Source organism: Periplaneta americana, chromosome 9 (assembly GCF_040183065.1).
Source record: "Periplaneta americana isolate PAMFEO1 chromosome 9, P.americana_PAMFEO1_priV1, whole genome shotgun sequence".
NCBI classification, from domain to species: domain Eukaryota; kingdom Metazoa; phylum Arthropoda; class Insecta; order Blattodea; family Blattidae; genus Periplaneta; species Periplaneta americana.
The window spans coordinates 68,029,765-68,051,624 of record NC_091125.1 but is presented as its reverse complement, the minus strand read 5'-3'; the positions used below and the strand labels follow the sequence as shown (position 1 = coordinate 68,051,624).

The window sequence follows — 21,860 nt, the reverse complement described above, 5'->3', positions numbered from 1 at the left end:
CATAAGAGCCAGGCTCGTGTACGGTGTGGTCTTATCATGATGATGATGATCATCATCATCTTTGACCATGATGATGACTATTAGATTAATAAATTTACCTTTTGTATAAAAATTTTCGGATGTTGCAGTCTTGGATGTCTTCATAGTTCATGTTTTTTATGGTGCTGCTTCCAATCGTCATTGTTATTCAGTACAAGTCTGATATTGCCTTGAAATTTACCGTATTTAATGAATATTCAGTTTTATTACGATCTCAGAGAGCAAAATCCTGCTTACATAAAGGTTTTCACCTCATTTAAAATTTTCATAATCTCCCTGGTTGTTTCAACTCCATTATGTGTGTAATTTTAACAATAAAATTAGTTGAATTCTTTTGATAGTCCAGAAATATTGAAAGATTGCATTTAAAGTTCTTTTTTCTTGTTTAACAGCAAACAACTCTAACAGAAAGTTATCTCTTTCTGTACTGCCACAAAACCATAAACAATTTGTATTGATCATACTGCGAAGTGTGAAATGTCCGAGTTTTCAACTATTCTTGAAAAGTAATTCTGAAGTACGAGTAAGACGCTCTATGTCGAGAATATCACGTCTTTAAATTTCATTTTATCTCGAAAAGTATAAATCTAGAGAACTCATGATATCTGCATCAGAATGTGTTAAATCCGCACTAGTACTGAGGACATCCATTGCATTAACTTGGAGCTTATAAGTGAAATTGACGGTAAAACGATGATGATGATGATGATGATGATGATGATGATGATGATGATGATGATGATGATGATGATGATGATGATGATGATGATGATGAGGACGACGACGACGACGACGGAAACCAGCAAGCACACTGGCCTCCTATTAGCCATTGCTAATGCTATCTCGTCTCCATTTTACTCTACACAAGCTGTCGATGATACTATTAAGTTTATTAATTATTATTATGGTAACCAGGTATGACCAGGCTGACACTATTGCACTAGCCACCAAGCTCAGTTTTTCTGTTGGGCAATGAGGAGGAAACTTACAATGAGGATATTTTTTAATCTTCTGACAACACCTGATTTTTTTTCTATTAATAAATACAGTACCTTACTATTGCAATTGTTTTTGTTTTTATTACCATTATATTGGAAATAAAGAATAATATTTTACAAAATAAACTTAGAGAGCCCAACTTTCCTTCCTCACTCTGATGAACTGCAACTGGTGGAATTAGTGATAGCGAGGTAGTATTTTGGTAAAAAGATTCACCATAGGCTACCTGATATTCGCTTTATAGTTAGGGAAAGCCCCAGAAAAACCAACAATGTAACAAACCTACGCGGGATTTGAACCAACCCACGCTCGAGTGCAGCTTCAGATCAAAAGCCAACTATTTATGTTTGAGCTACATTAGTGACTTTTCCTGGATTGTAAAGAAAAAGACATATCTATTAACTGATAACAGTAAGATATCGGACTTCATTTAAAATTGTACTGTTTAAGTAGATATATGTAATGAATTTTTCAGAAAATTACATAAAAGAGCAATTGTTTTGTATTTATGGAAATGGTTATTTAAAAATGACATACATTAAAAGTTGTTGGTACATATTTAGTTCATAATTGGACACTAAGCATACTACCTCCAGTAATCAGAAATACTGTAAAATTAATCCCAGGAGAGGTTTCGAAGATTTTTTTTTACATTCGTCCACGCATGGCAGACGGACTTTTAGGGTTAGTGATTGTGATTAAGGGTGAGTCCGAATGATTCTGCCGTCATACATAGAAGTTATATTATTTATGACAAAAAAATGTGAGTATAGATGTCTGACTTTGTCTATACAGAAAAAGCTTTCATGAAAAGTAAGTTAGTACAGTAAGTTTAATTGCCATTACACAGATACAGTATTTGAACATGGAATATAAATAAGATATAATAATAAAATTATACAATAATATACTAGGAACAATTAGTAAATCGTAATTATAACAAAATAGAATATATATATATATTTATGAGCAGAACTTGTAGTGAGATCAAAGTTGGTAAATAATGTATACAGACTGAGTATGAGATTTAAATTGTAAGCATAACAGTAATTTGCAGTATAAATGTATGTTATCAAATTGAAAGCTAAGTAAAATTACAACAATATACATTAATGTTTAAAATAGATAGCAAATCACTAGCTGGCTAAATTTAACAATAACAGTACAAATAAATTTTTAAGTAAGTAGCAAATCACAAGCTAATTAAAATTGACAACAAAAACACCGGGTACAAATTAATTTATAAAATAAATAGCTAATCACAAACAAACTAAATTAACGTCATAGCTTTTTCACATAGCTCTATTTTCGCAAAAACTAGAGTTACATTAACCCTCCTGCTACCAAGGATTTTCACAACTTACTGCTACCAAAAGGGTTAATACAATTACCCCCAATCTTTGTTCAGGATTTTAAATATATGCCTAAACAATTTTTGTGTCATTGACTGTAGACGTACCAAAAAATGTAAAAACATAAAATAATCATTTTATTTTTAAAAATACAGGATGATTCATAAGTGTTGTTTCGTTTTGCTGAAAACGTATACTGTACCAAAATTAATCAACTTCAGATATGTTACTGGTTACACTATTATGTAACATATATAGTAAATTTTACTTTGCCTCCATTCCATTTGAAGACAAATTCCTCAATGATACATAGTTTTGACATGGTGAAAACCACATTTACAAGCAATGACTATGACTGAGCTAAAGTTTTATCTGTTTATATAATGTTTTATGTTACAATTATTAGCAAAATAAATACATAAATAAAATAAAAATAAATAAATAGGAAATCATTTCAGTTAATTCTTAAAGTTTAAATATTACAGTAGAATACCATATATACAACCATAAGCATCTCAAAAACATTTGTTTGTAACGAAATAAAATAAACAAATTTTAATTAATTCGTTCATTCATTCATTCATAGAGTTCTGCTCAGTAGTTTGGGGGTAATTTCTTTAATATGATTTTTTTCAATTTAACACATCGATTTTTAAGCCAAGAAATTTGGTGGTTGTTGTTTCTATTAGGGACCTTTTGTCAATAATTGCGCTTCAAATTTGCGAGGTTGAATTTGGACAGGATTTAAATTGAATTATGTTAGTTTTGTTACAACTTAATACTAATTTATTGGTTGAGAACAAATTCATATATTTTCAGTAGAATTTCTTCTGTTGAAGATTGGAATGTATTGACATTATTGACTGTAATTACTATACTTGTGTCATCTGCAAATAATATGAGATGACCTACATTTTTTATTAGGGGGGCAAGATCATTTATGAACACTAGAAAAAGTAGGGAACCTAATATTGATCTTGTATGCCGCATTTTTTTTATTTACCCCAGAGATAACAATAGCAGGCTGTTAAATTGGGGGACCGAGGATGACATAAATCCCTACCAATAACTCTTTCTTGTGGAAACACATTGTGAATTTCTCTCAAGGAAATATTCGCAGTGTGAGTAGTGGCAGAGTCCAGTTGAAAAAATGCATGATCACGATCCCTGCCAGTTAATTCTCTGAGAAAAGGTGTTAGTATGGTATTCACATAAGTAACGGAATCAATTGTATTCTCAAAAAAAAATTGGTCCTATGATTCTTTCACCACTGATGGCGCACCATATACCGATTTTGTCATCATGGAGGGGCACTTCACGTATGAAGTCAGGTTTATCAGTACTCCAGTAATGATTGTTTTGAGTACACACATAACTATGGAGGTGGAACCAGGCCCCGTCCAAGAAGAATATTAAATGTGGGTTTACTGTATTCGTCCATTGTACACATTCTCCAGAATCCACTCACAAAATGTGCATCCATGTACAGGGTCACCAGCTATTTTATACGGCTTAAAAGTGCAATAATTTAGTAGCCTTTTGCACAGACTCTTATGAAAATCCCACAAGGACGAAGAGATTTTCTAGAAGAATTTTCTAAATGATTACAAATGCCATGTAATCTTTCTTCGGTAAGAACCCTATGCTGTTTTTTTGGTTTCTTAGACTGAACACTTCCAGTTTCCTGAAATTTATGATAAAGATTATAGTCTGTTTTACGATCTGGAGCGTCTACACCTGGGAATCTTTCTTGAAACCGTCTTCGAACTTCACGATCTGACTGAGTTAACACATTTGAATCGTAAATAAAGACACCCTGTGCCGTTGTAAACTCACGAGGCATAATACACTTTATGTATACTGTTGAATTAAGAAACGAACAACACACCCGGGAACAGCTGCACTACGACTGCAAGGTCAATAAGTAAGGCTTGCTACTCCTTCCAGTGTGCTGCAAACGAGTAGGGGCTCGCTCATAGGAAAAACTCCACACTGAGGGGAAAGCATAACTGATTTGCCATTTGCATGTAACCATTACTTCTTCAAAATGACATCCTTCAAATGTCCTCCACCATCGTGCTTTCAGGAATGTTATAAAAGTTTATTTCCATAAAAATTCAAAAAGATTTTTGTACAGTAACACAACACTCATACTTTGTTTAATGACAAAGTGATGTTAAATGATTAATCATAGGAAAGTAAATATCTCAACTCATCCATAAAAAAAAGCTTTATAAGCTGCTACTAAAGCTTACTAATGCATTTCATTCAGTTAGCTTCAAAATGATAATGTACAATAAAGTGTACAAAACGTATTAAAAAAGAACAATTGTCCTTATTGGAATGACATTAAGCTAGCATGCCCAGCCCACCTAAAGATAATAGATCTGGAGTCGTCATTTAGGATTTTCTGCAAATGGTCAGTACGTGTTATCATCTCTGAGCAACACGGTGCATGTAACCGGAAGAGTTTTGAGTGAGGAATGCTGTTATCTTGATGCACAGTTCTCGCCTTCTTGTGATGCTTGTTGCAGTGTTTGAAGTAGCTGCTACTTACACTTGCCGGGATCATCAGGAGAGTTGAAAGCTGAATTTGAAACATTTGCACTGCCAAAGATCAGGTTGGATGTGGAGGAGAAAGTCCAAATGTTTCAGAATTTTGCTACCTGCACTTAACTGTAGCTCTGTTTCAAACACTGTCTTCTTGATACTATAGCTGTCTTCTCCTTGTTACAATTGCTAGCTGTTTAATTTGGCGCAGGCTGACAGAAGCACACCGCAATGCAATCCGGGCAATACGCAAGATTAAGTACTTTGTTGCCCGTCGAAAGTTCCAGCAAGCACGCAAACCTTACGATGTGCGTGATGTTATTGAACAGTACAGCCAAGGACATCTTAATATGATGGTTAGAATAAAGGTGAGTAAATTCAGTATTCTTCCTTTTACTAATTTGCGGGTATGTTTTTAGTTTCACTAGAACAGGCTGTTAGAAAAATTATTTTTGCAAATTTTCGAAAGAAACTTATTAGAGATAAATGAATAACAAAGTTTCTACACACACATGTTGTACAACAACGAATTACAGAGTTAGTGTCACCTGATGTCACTACAGTAGGTGTTCATATTTTTACACTCTATCCACTACAGGCACTGGGGTCAAATACACCACACACTTCAAGTGATTCCACAGAAATTAATATAGCAGGTTCAGGTTCGGTGACTGGGGTGGCCATGCAATAGGTCTACCACGGCCTATACAATGACCAGGAAAACTATTCTCTTGGGGACGTTAGCACATTTTGCTGGAAATGGGCAGGTGCTCCGTAATGCACAAACCACATGGTCTGGCTAGACACCAAAGCCACAATGATAAGGTTGAAAAGAGATCAGATGTATTAGATTTTAAGATGAGTCATGGCCATAATATGTCATATGACATGTATCATGTAACCATTAATTTATTGTTATTGTATTCTAAACAAATAACAGTAACCTAACAGGAAGCATAACATACAACCACACAGTCCACACCTGTGGAGTAACGGTTAGTACGTCTGGCCGCGAAACCAGGTGGCCCGGGTTCGATTCCCAGTCGGTACAAGTTACCTGGTTGAGGTTTTTTCCGGGGTTTTCCCTCAGCCTAATATGAGCAAATGCTAGGTAACTTTCGGTGCTGGACCCTGGGCTCATTTCACCGGCATTATTACCTTCATCTCATTCAGATGCTAAATAACCTAAGAAGTTGATAAACCATCGTAAGATAACCTACTAAAAATGAAACGACCACACACATGATAATAGGAGGAAGTGATACGCCCTCATTCGCCATATGATGTACCATGAACCATAATTTCTTTTTACTGCGACAGATTTATGTTACATTTTCTTTATAATATTTGGTCAGAAGTCACCATCTTAAGTGTGTAATAATATTTTTCTAACATCTTGTATAGATGAGGAGGCGAGACCTGGCATGTGAGATGTGCGAGAAGGGAAAGAATGAGCTATCAGAAAGAGAGCTTGTTTCATGATGGTTAATATTATATGTTTCCACCGACACGAAGTTCATATCAGACTAAAACATATTTTTCCCCTCTACACCCATTGGTAATATAGCCCTGTCACATGATAAGATCACAGGACAAGTCTTGCCTGCTCTACTGTATATGTATACGAGTATATGTACAATGCATACATTTTATCTTTCCATGCTCGCGGATGTAGAGCAGAGGAGGAAGTGTACAGCACAGCTGCACACATGTAAACGTGGAAAGATAAAATATATGCACTGCACTGTACAGTACATACACGTAAAAATGTTAGTCAACAAAGTTATTAAAAAATAAAAGTTACTGTTAATAAATATTAGGCATCATGAAAAACACTTTAATTTATTAATGTAATTAACACAAAATAAAAAACTATTTTTTAAGCATTTGAGTATTAAATTATCTCTGTCTTGTGGCCCACGTCTAAACACTTAAATTCTACGTGGCTCTTGATAAAAGAATTTTTTTTATTTTAGTTGGTTATTTAACGACGCTGTATCAACTACTAGGTTATTTAGCGTCGATGAGATTGGTGATAGCGAGATGATATTTGGTGAGATGAGGCCGAGGATTCGCCAGAGATTAACTTGTATTCACATTACGGTGGGGGAAAACCTCGGAAAAAACCCAACCAGGTAATCAGCCCAAGCGGGAATCGAACCCGCGCCTGAACGCAACTTCAGACCGGCAGGCAAGTGCCTTAACCGACTGAGCCACGCCAGTGGCTTGATAAAAGATAATTGGGAATCGCTGACATACACTTTCGAAAAAAATGTTCTGTGTTAAATGTTTTTATCAACCTGGCAGTATTGTCATGAAACAAAGAGAGTTTAAAGTGAAAATTCAGTGCAGGGAAGTTGCACGATGATCGACAATTGAGAAATTGTTGAAGACATTCGAGAAAAACAGGTTCCGTCTGGGACAACAAAAGTGCTGTTAGCAGATCGAAGTTCACTAGAACACCTGAAAAAATTACATGCGTACCACAAGCCTTACTCATAGCCTTGGGAAATCTGTCAAAAATATATCGCAATAACTCTGCTTAAAACAATAACCCACTTTAAAAATAAAGCGAAAAGAGTTACAAATGTTTCCATATAAAATTAAATTGAGACAAATACTAACTGTAGCTGATAAACTAAGGCATGTTGTCTTTTATGAATCACTAGTCAGATTTTAGAGGAGAATCCTGTAGTAATTGATTACTTTTGATTCTCTGGTCAAGTGAACTGGCAATTTTAGAATTTTCACAGATATTCTCGAGACATGATAGGGAAGTAAATGTGATTAACATTGTGGAATTGTATGGTGAAAAGAATGTGGTTTTTACCCATAAATAAGAGGAAATATGTTGTGTGATTTTCAGGAGAGATTAGGGAAGAACGTCAGACTTGATAAACTTCAGCATATTCTTATGCATCTTGCAGGAGCTGCAGCGACGGCTGGACCAGACACTGGGCAAGCCTGGCAGCTATCTTGCAGGCATCGACCGTTCTGGCAACGTGAAGCCCATGACCATTGGAGCCCGTCTGTATCGAGTGGAGCAGCAGGTGCGTAGATTGTATGGGATCATTAATAGGATTATACTGTTTCCCTTAATAGATACACAATTCTAACATTTTATAGGAGCATAATAGTACATTATGCAACGAGCCTATAACGATAGTAATTAAGAAGTGAGTATGGATGTTTATGAAACGAGCACAAGCGAGTTTCATAATTTTCATACGAGCTTCTTAATTACCATTATAGGTGAGTTTCATACGACTTTTTATGCTCGACTATATTTCTAACTTGAAATTATTCAGATGTATACCTTTTATTTGTATCTGACAAGATCGGAAGTGACCTTGTTCTAGGTCGTGAATTGTGAGATGTGCACAGACGCGAAAGTATTGATTTTTTCCGAGGAACAATAATGTCATTGACCTTGTGTAATCCCGTTAAACTTGGTATAACCTTGATTATTGAATTCGACATTGAAAAACGAGATGACAAATTGAATTTATTTGAATATTATTTACAATTAACGCTAATTATTATAGTAACAGAACATAACTCTCTGCGACAGTATTGGATTTCCAGCCTCCGTGACTTTTCGCTAATTCTCTTTCGATTGCATATCCGAGAATAATCGATACTTGCGATTTTATAATGTTACAAAGCTGACTTGTTATTGGCTGAACACCTGTAGGCTGAGTTGTCATTGGCTGAAAACACCTGTACTTTAATGAGTAGGTATACTTTAATGACATGCATTAAAGGACTGCTCTACCAGGTGTATAATTACTACATTTCGGCATGGTCGAGCATAAAATATATTTTATTACCGGTATCTAATACCTCGCAATGAAATTACGACACAGCAACCAACCTTTATAATGTCTCTGTTATGTACTTAGAAATAAGATGCATTTTATTGGCATTTGGGAAGTTCGAAAAAATAGTGGAATGCTGAGCCAGAATGGAGCACAGGCCTGTGAACCTGGGGATGACTATAAATGCTGATACCACTGCCTGCTGGATCGCATCCTATAGCTGCGTAAACTGCCTGCCCAATCAACGGTTATGCGCGAACAGCCGCTAGGTGGCAGATAATGACATTGCATATACTGATAATGTTAATAGCGGTGGGCATTGCCTGCCACCTAGCGGTAAAATAACTTTAATTGAGCAGGCAGTATAAGCAGCCATAGGATGTGATCCAGCAGGCAGTGGCTGATACTAACAATGACGACAATGATATTGACACTGACAACAATGTTGATGAAAGTCCTAATGACAACAGCAATGACAATAATGATGACTATGGTATGATTATGTGAAACCGAAATGTGAATGCGGAGACATCAATGTCGATTATCTAACAGAAAGTATTAGGAAAGATCAACTAAATTCATTGCTAGCATCTTTCAATTTAATTTATACGCATCTTTCAATTTAATTTATACGCATCTTTCAATTTAATTTATACGCATCTTTCAATTTAATTTACACAATAAATTTTCCGATCAGAACACAAGGAGATTCAGCTACTGAAATAGACAACATATTTATCGGAAAAGAAAGAATAGATATATCTCAAACAACCCCAATAATTAATGGTCTTTCGGATCATGATGCTCAACTCCTAAATATAAATATTAATACATCATCAAAAAAACCAACTAACGTGAGATTCAGAAATATAAACAAGGAATCATTAAATAATTTTGAAATAAATCTCAAAAATGAAACAGGGGAATCAATATACAGGGTGATTCACGAGGATTTACCGTCACTTACGGAGCTTATTTCCAGGGAGTCCTTCATGTGCTTACAGTTTTGGTAGTGTTTGTCGCTGACATGTACTAATGACATTTATATTACGATAAATTGGGCGCACAAATCATTAAAACTCCTCTTCTTCTTCTTCTTCTTCTTCTTCTTCTTCTTCTTCTTCTTCTTCTTCTTCTTCTTCTTCTTCTTCTTCTTCTTCTTCTCCTCTTTGTCGATACCTCATCTACCTTTTGGCGTAGAGGTTTGACAGAGAACTCGTCATTTCTTTCTGCCAATAGCTTTCGTCCTGGCTTCTCTCCATTCAATCCCTCGTGCAGTCAGCATCTCTTTCACACTGACCTCCCATTAGTGCGTGGACAGCCTTGCTGTCGTTTCCCTTCACAGTATACCGGTACTTATCGATGTTCTGACAATCTCACCATATGACCAAACCGGCGAAGCTGCATCTCCTCCACCCTATATATATATCACATCCAGGGTTTAAAACTCATTCTCAAAAAGAAAAATTCGCTCCGACCAACACAGAGTAAGGCACTCCTCTACAATCTGGCTCCAACAGGTCATTGCACAATTTGCCAACTAGTCCAGCTGTTATCAGTGAGATAGCATCACCTCTCAAAGCCACGGACATAGGTACCTCATTCTGTCCAACTACTCTGGTTTATTCAACTCTCCCCTAAATATATTCTGATAAACAATTTGATTCTTAACTAGCGAAATTTTAATTTGCTAGACTTAGGACAGGGTGGTGGAAGAAGGTAACTGGATATTTGACCTACCAAAATGAATTCCGGTATCCAGGACAGCATTTTGAAAAACACGAAATTAAAACTGTGTCGGAAAATTTGAATGAATGATGTCTGCTACGCAAAGTCTAAATATAATGCACTGATTTTGTTGTGTTACAGTTGTCAATCATGGACAAGAAGTTGGACCAGCTAGTGCACGTGCTGAACGCTGTTGCTCAGAAGCAACAGATCCCCATCCGTTCAGTGGAAGATGAAGTCTAGCAGACGATATGAACTTGCCTGCATGTCGCAGTGGCAGTAGCCTCTTCCCTGAACCATTTCAATTAATAATTAATCATTTTGTAATTTTCTAAACTCCTCCTTCCCATTTTGAAAACTAAAAGCCTTTCCTTTAAGCTTTCTCAAGTGGAAAATATTTAGGGGCAGTAACAATCTGAGCAATGCTGCCATAGGTAGGCCTACTTCAAAATCCTCAACTTATTATTCATGTTCATTTTTTTAATATTACAGGTAAATATATGAGCACGTGTGTAACGTGATAGGCAAGAGAAAAAATTCAGGAGGGGTTTTGTTTGAACACTCTTCATCATCGATGTAACATAGAATACACGAAATTTCAAAGCTTTGAATCTACATTTATCTTGAATTGAAAAGAAAAGTAGCGGTTATCCCACTCCTTGGGGACGTTAAAAATGGTGTAATGGGTGAATTAAGTGAATTTAGCTATTTGTAACCATTCCAATGAGTGGGAAAACTCTTTCCTCCACTTTCACTAAAGACGAAGTTAAACCCAGCCTTCAATATGTTTGTTCTATATTTCATCAATAATGAAAAATGTCCAATCCAAACCCCTCTTAAATAAGCCAATACTTCCTTCTCCGCTTAAAAGTTGCATAATAACAACAGTCCCAAACATCAGAATGATTAAAGATCAGGTGATTAGGTTTGAAAACTGTACATATTATACTGTTAGGAATACATACGTCCACGTTGCTCAAAGGCCCTTTCATTCACTTGAGAAGGCTTAAAGTAGTAATGTTCGTGCTCAGAAGTTTATTCTTCTTGCATACTCAGTTCGACTAAAACGTTCGGTGAATGGGGGGAGGAGTGAATTTAATTGTTGGCTCTTCTTTCCGGCTACTTGATGTATGAACGTGTTTTTTTTTTTTTTTTTAATTTTTGACACATCGTCGTATGATGAGAAGTTATTTCAATCACACGTCTTGCGTCGAGTTCTGGAGAAAGAGTCTTGTTTGTGTGACAAGGTGAAGACTGACACACCTGCCTAAACATTTTAAAGTGTATGCGCGGACACAAGTGATATAGTGGTGCGTGTTGGTGATATACCATACTTCCAGCCATTCCCGATGGAGCCGGAAGCAAGAGATAGAACTGGTGGACCAATATTGTGACTACGAATTTGTCACATAATGAGAGGTATTTCCGACCGTTCACTTAAACTAGTTGTGTCACAGCCTCACCATCATTTTAGTAGAATGTCACAATATGTATTTAATAATGCAATTATCAATTTTTAACTTAGGATTATCTCCTTTAGCCATGAAGATTGCATTTAGAGATCCAATTTACTTTATCAGAAGTGTTTTTACTTCCATGTCAAAGGCATTTTACTTGTGAAGTTTGACAACAATATAAGATGTGACTCTTGTTGCGGGTAAGAAGGGTATTACAGACCGGACTGGAAAGAGAATGATTCATATGTTGTCAAATAATCAAACATGCCTGACAAATGTCTAACATTGATGCTGAATAGCATTGAGTACTTCTTTCTCAAAATATTTTTATAAATAAATGGATGAGAGTTCTGTCTAATCAATTCATTTGCTATACCATACATATGTAGCCTTTCGAAATCAATGCACTGGGATAAAAACTATATCCCTTGTCTTTTGCTATAAATCAAACTGTAAAACATGAATCTTGTTGCATTCCATGCAGACTATGCTTTCTAGATCTTGACTGCCTTCTCGGCTTCCAACTTGTGTGCCTGGAATAAAATTAAACTGGTGAAAGTTGCCGCGAATGCAAAGATCGAACAGAAGTTTGCATGCGATGCATCAGAGTCCTGTCTGGAATATCCTTATTTAAACATTGTTAATTAAAATAAAAAAGACAAAATAATTTATCGAGTGAGAGTCAAATGACATATTTTTTCTGCTCTTCTGTTGTAGAGTGGTACAATATACAGTGTGTATCTTAGGAATTTATACTACTAGCTTTGAGCCCAGAGATGGGATGCAGATAGGGTACGTGTCTCTTCGAGTCTCGGCACTCTATCCACTCTCTTCTCTGGGAATTGTGCTTGAGAGAGTGGCCCTTCTTATCCTAATCTCATATATTAAACATTGGACCATTCTCTTTTTGAATAACATATTCCATACATTTTTAGTTCTAGTTAGTGACGCTCTCAGTATGTTGTAGATGACACAATTTTTTGCTTTTTTCGGCGTTTGAGAAAATGCCTCCTCCGTGCCTACTTTAGAATAAGAGAAACTCATAATATCTTACTTATTCTCCACACCTGTGATGACCAATCTCTGCCGTGCAGAAACTTGTAAATATTAATATTAGCGTTGTTTTACTTGTAAATATTGATCCCCTTGTGACCTCACCTTCTCTCGTTGGCTTGTCGAATGCAGCATGTCCTACATGAACCTAATTTACGAAGATATGTGTTACAACATGCACATCCTCTGTGTGACTGTATAAAATACGTGATTAAAAATTGAAATAATCTTATAAATCGCGCCGTCCTATTTCATTTTCTCTTGTAAAGATAAGTAAATATAATATAATGCATTTGAATTATGATGAGAGAGAAAAAATTAAAGTTTGAGTCAAGTCAAGCTCGTGGTGAACATTACTGAAATTCTCGTATAGCTCAAGTGCAAAAAACAAATATTTTGTTTGAGTCTCTTTCGTGTAAGACATCAAAATAAATCTCATTAGATGAAATACTGTGCAGCAGATTCTCAAAGCTTTTATGGAATAATAATAATATTGATTGTTTACATGTGAAGACCAGAAATGTCGAAAAGACAACCTGGTGGCATTGGATTAAAAAAAAATGTTTATTTAATATAAAAAATTTGCACTGAAAGAAAAAATTACATTGTGTGTCTACATTTCCTACTGTCAAGTCCACATGACTGCAGTCTAACTCTGTTGCTGCCTGCTGATATCTGAAAATTTGCCAGTGATACCTCGGTAACATGACTGTACTTGAATTTCATGTAATCTGTTAAAAATTGTAATCACACACACGAACTAGAAAGAACGAAGAAAAAATATAAATTTGGATTTAAATGCATTGAATTCAGAGTTAGCATATATTCCAGTGATTTCCGCTCATTATAATACTCTGTAGCACATAGAAATCCTATGAAGTTAGTGTAATGGTAATATAATATCAATAGTTTCATTGGTTTTTGGACTGGTGTTACAAATGTTGACGAAAGGAAACAGAACTTCTAAGAAATGAACATATCCCAACAATGTCTTTATTCATAAAAAATTACAATTTGATCTCACTGGGGTATGAAATTAAATTTCCAGTATACTGAAATAGCCCTACCCTAATAAGAACAAGACAGTTGCTCCTAGGCCAGTTACGATCCTGTTCAAATTATATGAACTGGTATTAATATTTTCTCTACATCTGATATAAGTAGGGCTATATAAGATTATTAGGTCTAAAAATACTTGGGGCGCGAAATGTAATATTGCTCAAAATTGAGATTTTTTTTTTCTGAGATTTCCGTGATTTACTTAAAATATTTCATCTCCAATTAAGAAAAACTGGTGACAATCTACTACATATTTGTAATTAACAACAAAATCTACATTATTTCGCAACCTAATAATGATTTTTTTAGCTATAGCCATAAATGGAAAAGAATTGTTTGAAGAACTAAAAATATGTACCAGATATTTCCAAATTCAGATATTATGAATAGCTAAACTATATACAGCGTTATAGTTAAACTAATATATTATGTGCATTAAAAATTGTCTTAACAGTTCCTGATATTATGAATAGCTGAACTATATACTTACAGTTATAGTTAACCTATGTATATGTGCATTAAAAATTGTCTTAACAATTTCTGTAACTGCAGTAGAAATATCTTCTAAAAATTTATAATAATTATACAAATATGCCTGTGAACCACTGCGTGTCAAGAGATATTATTGTCATTAGCAAATGCTGTCAATTCAACATGTAAATTTAAAATCATATTATTTTTAACCTGCAGATGAATTTATTATCGGTACCATAAAAATTAATAAAAAAAAAAAAAAAGGACAGATAATAACATTATACAATTTGGCAAATATTTTCACATATTTTATGTCAACGATTTAATTACCTTAAAATGATAATTCTTTTTCTTAAGAGCCTCATATACGGAATGACATTCGCCTAAGTACCCTCAAGCTTTAAACTGTCCTATGCTAGTATATAAAGTCAGTAGATTAGCCATTCGCCTAATACTGCGTCTACGAACAATTAATAATTGACATTAATCGTAGGATATTAATGAAGTAGAACTTTGTTAGTAAATTATCTTTGAGTTTTCTGATGTTTCATTGGATCGAATAAATATATTTATAAAACTGAACCAAGTTCGAAATTCAGAACATTTGGCGCATATCTAATATAAAAATATAGGTTATATATTTTAGCACGTAATATAAGTGTACTCATTTCATTTTGCAGGTGTGTAAGACATGCTGCTACGCACTGACACACACATACACACTGATGCGGGTTCTTACTATTAATCTGAAAGCCTTCAAGTCATTCTAACAACTTCTGTTGTTTTGCTGTAATAGCAAAACAGCATCAAATCGACCAATTAAAGTCTAAATTTTTGGACAGTTCTTTGTTAAAAAAATTGTGCATATTTTTAAGAATTGAAGTGCATTGTTGTTGAGTGCGTGTCCTAATCATTTGTATCATCTGCATTGTTCACATTGAAGTACATAGTCTGGAGAATACAGCTTCTTTCTTGTTTCTGATTAACTGGTTGTATACAAAGCATTATCTTTTATATTACGGAATGTAAAGATATACTATATATTCGTAGAGCCGATTATTTCTACAACAATTCTGAGTGCAACATATAAGAAGGTTTGTTGCGAGTCTACCCGTCATTTCCCGGATTTCTACACATTAGGCAAGGACTAACTGATTAGTACCATTACTCGTACGATATGTGAAGTTCTAAAATTCACATCCCTTCTATCAAGTCTTCTACAATTAGTGTAACATAACTCAGAGTTAATGTAGAAATAATTTACTTTTACATGTCACAGAAAGAGAAGTAGATCTCCCTGCTACCGATCTCATTAAAGCACTAGTATGTGAATGGCAATAATTCGTATTATTGACTACTTATTCCTAATACTCGTTTTCAAAGTGGTCCAACGAAAGCCATTCTGCAGAGAGTAAAATTATTTCTCTCAACCCACGCTCAAATCTAGTTTGTAGCGAATCATGATCTTTATACTTGCACAAAGAATTTTGAAATAATATACCAGTACTATTCATTCAGTATAAAGTGTTAATGATGGAGGAACATAGAAAGAAGAGAAGGAGGAGAGTAGGGTTGCATATGATCATGATAATGATAATGAAGCAGTGAAGGTGATGAAATGTCGAAATGTTAATGTCGATATTAGAAATGACAGTGACGGACAAGACAATGAAAATGACAAATCGATATTGGTAATTGTAGATTATTATTATTATTATTATTATTATTATTATTATTATTATTATTATTATTATTATTATTATTATTATTGATAATAATGATGACGCTCTCATTTTTTATTTAGATGTTTTTGGTCCTTTAGAAACATGCAAATCGTGTCCTAGAATACATAAATAGTAGTAGGCCTACTTTCTTATATTTAAAATACTTAATGTCGAATCGTTTTTGCTGACTAAGAGCTATGTAGCAGCACGGAAATGAATGTTTGTTCTTGTGATGTTCATTGTTTAGAATTTGAATGCGAAAATTTTGTAAAACAACACAAGAAATTTGAGAGAAGACTTGTTGGAAATCATGTACTAGTGCAGAAACGGATGTTTGTTCTTGTGATATTTGTTTTTTAGAATTTGAAACGGAGGCTTTGTAAAACGACCAAACAAATTTAAAGAAAGATAAACTGAGAGGTGTGTAGCAGAGCAGAAACGAATGTTTGTTCTTGCAATGTTACTGGTAACTTATTTTATTTTTAGAATTTGAATGAGAAGGCTTTGTAAAATGACCAAATAAATTTGAGGGAAGTCAAAATGAGAACCATGTAGTAACGCAGAAATGAATGTTTGTTCTTGTTAGGTTTATTTTTCAGAATTTGAATGCAAAGGTTTTTGTAAAACGATCAAATAAGTTTGAGGAAAGACAAATAAAGTTGAGAACCGTAAAGCAGCGCAGAAAAGAATGTTTGTTCTTGTGATGCTCATTCTTTTTTAGAATTTAAATGCGAGGACTTTGTGAAACGACCAAATAAATTAGAGGAGAGACAAACTGGGAACCAGTAGCAACACTATCAAGACAGAAAGAATGTTTGTTCTTGTTTTGTTTATATTTTAGAATTTGAATGCAAAGGCTTTGTAAAACGACCAGAAAGTTCGAGAAACGACAAACTAAGAATCATGTAACAGCGTAGAAACGAATGTTTGTTGTTTTGGTGTCTGTTTTCTTATAAACTGAATATGAAGGCTTCGTGTAATGACCAAACGAATATGAGGAAAGACAAACTGAGAACTATGTATCACCACAGAATGATACCGGTACATAAGATAATGTTTATATTTTTAGAATATTAATGCGAAGGCTTTGTAAGACAACCAAACAGATTTGAGGAAAGACAAACTGAGAATCAAGTATCAGCACAGAAAAGAATGTTTGTTTTTTATAATTTGAATGCGAAGGCTTTGTAAAACTACCGTAACAAAGAAATTTGAGTAAACCTAATGTTGTAGGTAGTTCAGTAGCTGCTCATAGTAGAGTAACTTAACTATGTATGTATACTTTCATTATCCTTGAAAAGTAATCTTGTCAATATTCACTGCGGTTTGCAGAACTGTGACCAAATACGTGATACAGAACTGTAGAGCTGCAAACTTTAGACTTGTACTTCAGTGTTTCTTGTATTTGCTGGACTGATGGTGGTTGAGAGCATTGCATGGCCCGTGTGTAACTATTTTCCTACTCTATTTTTGTGTCTGTCTGACTGTGAATTGAGCTCAATCCACTTCGAATACATCAAATCTGAAAAAGAAATCAAGGAATAAACAAGTTGATGTCGACTTATTTCATGGTCATACTTTCCGATAGTTGCTGTTCCTTCGGCAATGTTTTCCACTACAAAGATTTGCCTTTATCCATCACCAGTTATTTGTCTAACAAAGAAGTGATTTGTCTAACAAAGAAGACAATATAATACTATTTTCAGCTTATAAATTGCAGAGATATTATAATATATTGAAGACAATAACTGAGTTGTTCAGAGCTATCAAATGTTAAAGTTCCGTAGCAATATGTCAGTATCATACTACATACGCGGAAATCACAGACTCATATACATGTGAATATTGTGTAATTGGTTTTAAAAAACTGGACACACGTAGTCTATTAGGCCTACCGGTACTAAGTAAGAAATGCAAGTTTAGTCCATCTGCCGAATCTGTAGAGTGCCAGTCACAAAACAAGTCTTCTACGCAACTGGCGTCATAGTTAGTTGGTCCAGTGAGTAGTCAGGGCACGAAAGGAAGAGTGTGTGGGAGAGGGAGCACAACATGCTATGTGAACTGTTGCTCCTTGCTCGCTAGCTTGGGGAAGGGAAGGGAGCTGGCTCTGCCCTCTCCCAAGTTGGTCATGTGCCAGTTTACACCACGGACAGATTATAAATCTGTTAAGTTCTAGTGATAAATTTAGTAGTTACCGAGATATCAGTAAGAATTTCTCTTCTAGCACTGATTTACATGAACCTATGAGATCAAGATAATATAAATTCGGAAATTTTTTCCTTCTTTGGTATTCAAAAAAACGTTAAAATTACTATTTATATTCTTTTAGCGATCTACACTTAAAATACCACTTGAAATGTAATGATTCCTTAACAAAATACTTACATATGGTGCTTACACAGAAATATTTTAAATGCCGACAACTGCAAATTCAAAATACAATCATAGATATGACCCGCTATTAGTCTAGTTCTGGGAATTGGATGGGAGTGTTAAGGATCTGACAGCCGTATATTGGGATGATGGAAGGTGAATGGTATAAAAAAAATATTGCAAAGCGTCACTGGGAACAGAAAGTTAGTATCAATATTAGTGATTATTGTAATAAATCTTTCCACTCTCGAGATCATCTTTCTATCCAGTAATTACGGAAAGTTTATTATTACTATTATATTTTACGATACTTTAACAATGTATGTGCTTGTGAAGTAAGTTAATACCCAATACTGATACTCTAATTTGTGACAGTTATAAAAGTCATCTGTCACTTAGCATTCCACTTTTTTCACGTTTTCCTGACTCTTTACTGCAGTTTTGCAAGGCTTCAAAACCTTTGGTTTATATAAATGTTTTGGAAAGTACCGATAATAATAATCAGTGCCAAGAATAGATTTGCTAACAATTAATCTTTTGGAATAATTGGGAATTAAATTTAGATCATATACTGGTACTGTAGAAGTTCCTTTCATTTTCAGCTATTTTAATTTCACTGTTATTCTTATATTTTACGCTTTTCACAAGTTTTATATAAGGTACCGTCCTACTATTATCTCCTTGGAATTAAAATTTCCATTATTTTTCATAATTTTGTTAATATAAGTGCAATCTGAAATGGGTAGGATCCATAGAGATTTGTGATTAACTTATTACATAACCTGTCTGTAATCTGTAGAAGGAATTCTTGCAGTTTATTCTTACGTATTCTTTTTTATAGCATTTTATTAGTTAAAGAAAATACCTAAATAAGATGATAATGACATAGGGTAAATAGTGAGGAATGTATGAGTAACCACTCTAACCAAATAGCATCGTCACAAGGTGTTTCACTCAGGATCAAAACATATTGCGTGAATAAGAAACAAGATTTTTTAATTTAGTACAGTATAGATATTTAAGTCATTATGCAAGTAGCATATTTTCCTAAAATAGAAGTTTAAATCTGCTTCCTATACATTGATTAGGAAAATTTCTAATCGACACTGTGATAATAGAAACAAGTAGAGGAATTGAAAACCTAATCCTGTTTTAAGTTACCTACCAGTACTGATACCATACTTTAGCTCTTTTGAATATTAAAATTGTTTCTTCCAACCTCGATCCATTTAAGAGACTACGAATTAACTTATATTTATTTTTAAAAAATGTGGAAACAAATAAACAATAAATACTTTTCCTCTGTGCCTAATTACAATCTAGGATCCATATTCTGAGTTGTGGTTGAATGGAAGATCTGTAATGAATTAAATGTGCAGGTCTGAGTTATTTCTGATGTTGGGATAGAAGGATATCTGTAGGTGAAAGAAGATTCGAGAACAGTCATGTCATTTTACTGTGAGATGGGTTCAGTTCACAGCCAGACCTAAGTCTTGACTTCGTGCTGACCAATGTGAACATTTTTCTCTCCCGGAGGGGCCATTTTGCAAGTTGTTGCAGTATTATCTCTGTAGAGTGACATAAATTCAATTCCTAACTTGTAACTTTTTCTATACGCTTACATAGGGCAATATACTAATAATATATTATGAGATCTATTTCATCTCACACCCCTCGAATGTCGTCATATCACCGTAGCTGCCTGATGAACAAACTCACAGAGTTTATTACTTTGTTCATTCTCAATTAAATAAATATGATTATTATTGTTCAATAATTCCTGTTTTTTGAACATGTTGTAAATATGGCAAGTAAAGTTCAGAAGTTTGGTAACAAACTGATCTTTCTCCTTTCTGATCCATTCCCTGTCCATCTTCTTCCATACCCAAATGACACAAATGAATATTCGAGCAACAAATAATTGTGGATTCGGAAACAATAGTGGTCTAACTACTATTCATCCCGAAATGAGATTTAAGTACTTTTGAGATGCCAGAGTTATTCTTCGTGTACTAATGTCCTGAACGATAAAAAGAAGTTCATATGCTCTTCAAAATGAGAATACTCTCTTGTTGCTTTATGCAACATATCTATTTTTAGACAAATGCTGCACTTGCTTCTATGAAAACTGCTTTTAAGCTTCCACAAAAAAAAAAAAAAAAAAAAAAAAAAAAACAATAAAATTGTATATTACAACATTGAAAATAATATTTAAATGATTTAACACTTATTTTCTTTCTTCTTTTAGTGTTGATGACTTCTATATGCAATAGGTGGGAATAATTTAACCAACTGTATTCCAAACCAACATAAACTATTGAAAAAAATACGATTTAAAACATCTTTAAAGATATTCGTTGTATTCTCTGGCAGACATGACAACAGAATATTAATTTACTAAATCTTATTTATTAAAAACATTTAACTGTTTGTTTCTCTTTTTAAAAATTTCGGGCTAGAGTAATATTTCTGTCAACTCCACAATTGTATTATATATAACAGCCACACATTGTGTCTTTTAAATTTTATTTCCATCATCACAATTATTTCTACATGTTCTACTGTATACCTGTACAGAAATAATAAAAAAATCTACAATCAACAATAAAAACTTTCATTCATTGACTCTGATTATGTCATAAAATTCTGACATAATTATATAAATTAAGGAAGTTCATAATTGCATACATTTTTAATTGGTTTATTTCAAGTCGCTTTATGAACTGTGATGGTTATCTAGCATCTGAGTGAAACGAAGAGGATAATTCCAGCACAATGAGTTCAGGGTCCAATGCCGAAAGTTACCTAGCATTTGCTCTTGAAGTAATTCAGGGAAAATCTCGGAGAAAACCTCAACCAGGTAACTTATCCCAACCAGGATTTGAACCCGGACCTGCTCGTTTCGACATGCTAATAGTTACTCCACAGCAGTGGACTTCATATATCTTCATAAATGCCGAAAAGCAGCAAAAACTTTAACGCTCTTTTAGATAATGTTTTACAAGTTCACTACACTTTAACAAAGACGTCAAACCTCCGTATAACGATATTTGCGAGCCCTAGAAGTTTGTATTGTTATATCAGGGCTATTGTTATATTGAGGGTCTGTGATTTATCACATAGGATAACAAGTGCAAGCTGAGTCCGTTTAACCTAGAGGATAATACTAGGAGGTAACATATAAAGGGACTAAATATAATAAATCACACATTTATGTACTTACATACTATAGAA

General features: G+C 34.3%; 1 protein-coding gene across 5 annotated transcripts in view; it reads left to right on the top strand.

The window, feature by feature from the left end:
• LOC138706053 (potassium voltage-gated channel subfamily KQT member 1-like) overlaps positions 1–20,463 on the top strand; it is a 901,236-nt gene extending 880,773 nt beyond the window's left edge. For 4 of the 5 annotated variants that reach the window (XM_069834959.1, XM_069834960.1, XM_069834957.1 and 1 more), the window contains 3 exons: positions 5,134–5,308; positions 7,868–7,990; positions 10,628–20,463. In XM_069834959.1, the coding sequence (XP_069691060.1) occupies positions 5,134–5,308; positions 7,868–7,990; positions 10,628–10,729 (400 nt within the window). In that variant the 3' untranslated portion in view covers positions 10,730–20,463. The remainder of the gene's footprint in view (positions 1–5,133; positions 5,309–7,867; positions 7,991–10,627) is intronic. The other variant, XM_069834958.1, reaches the window with a different exon arrangement.
• Positions 20,464–21,860: the final 1,397 nt, after the last annotated feature.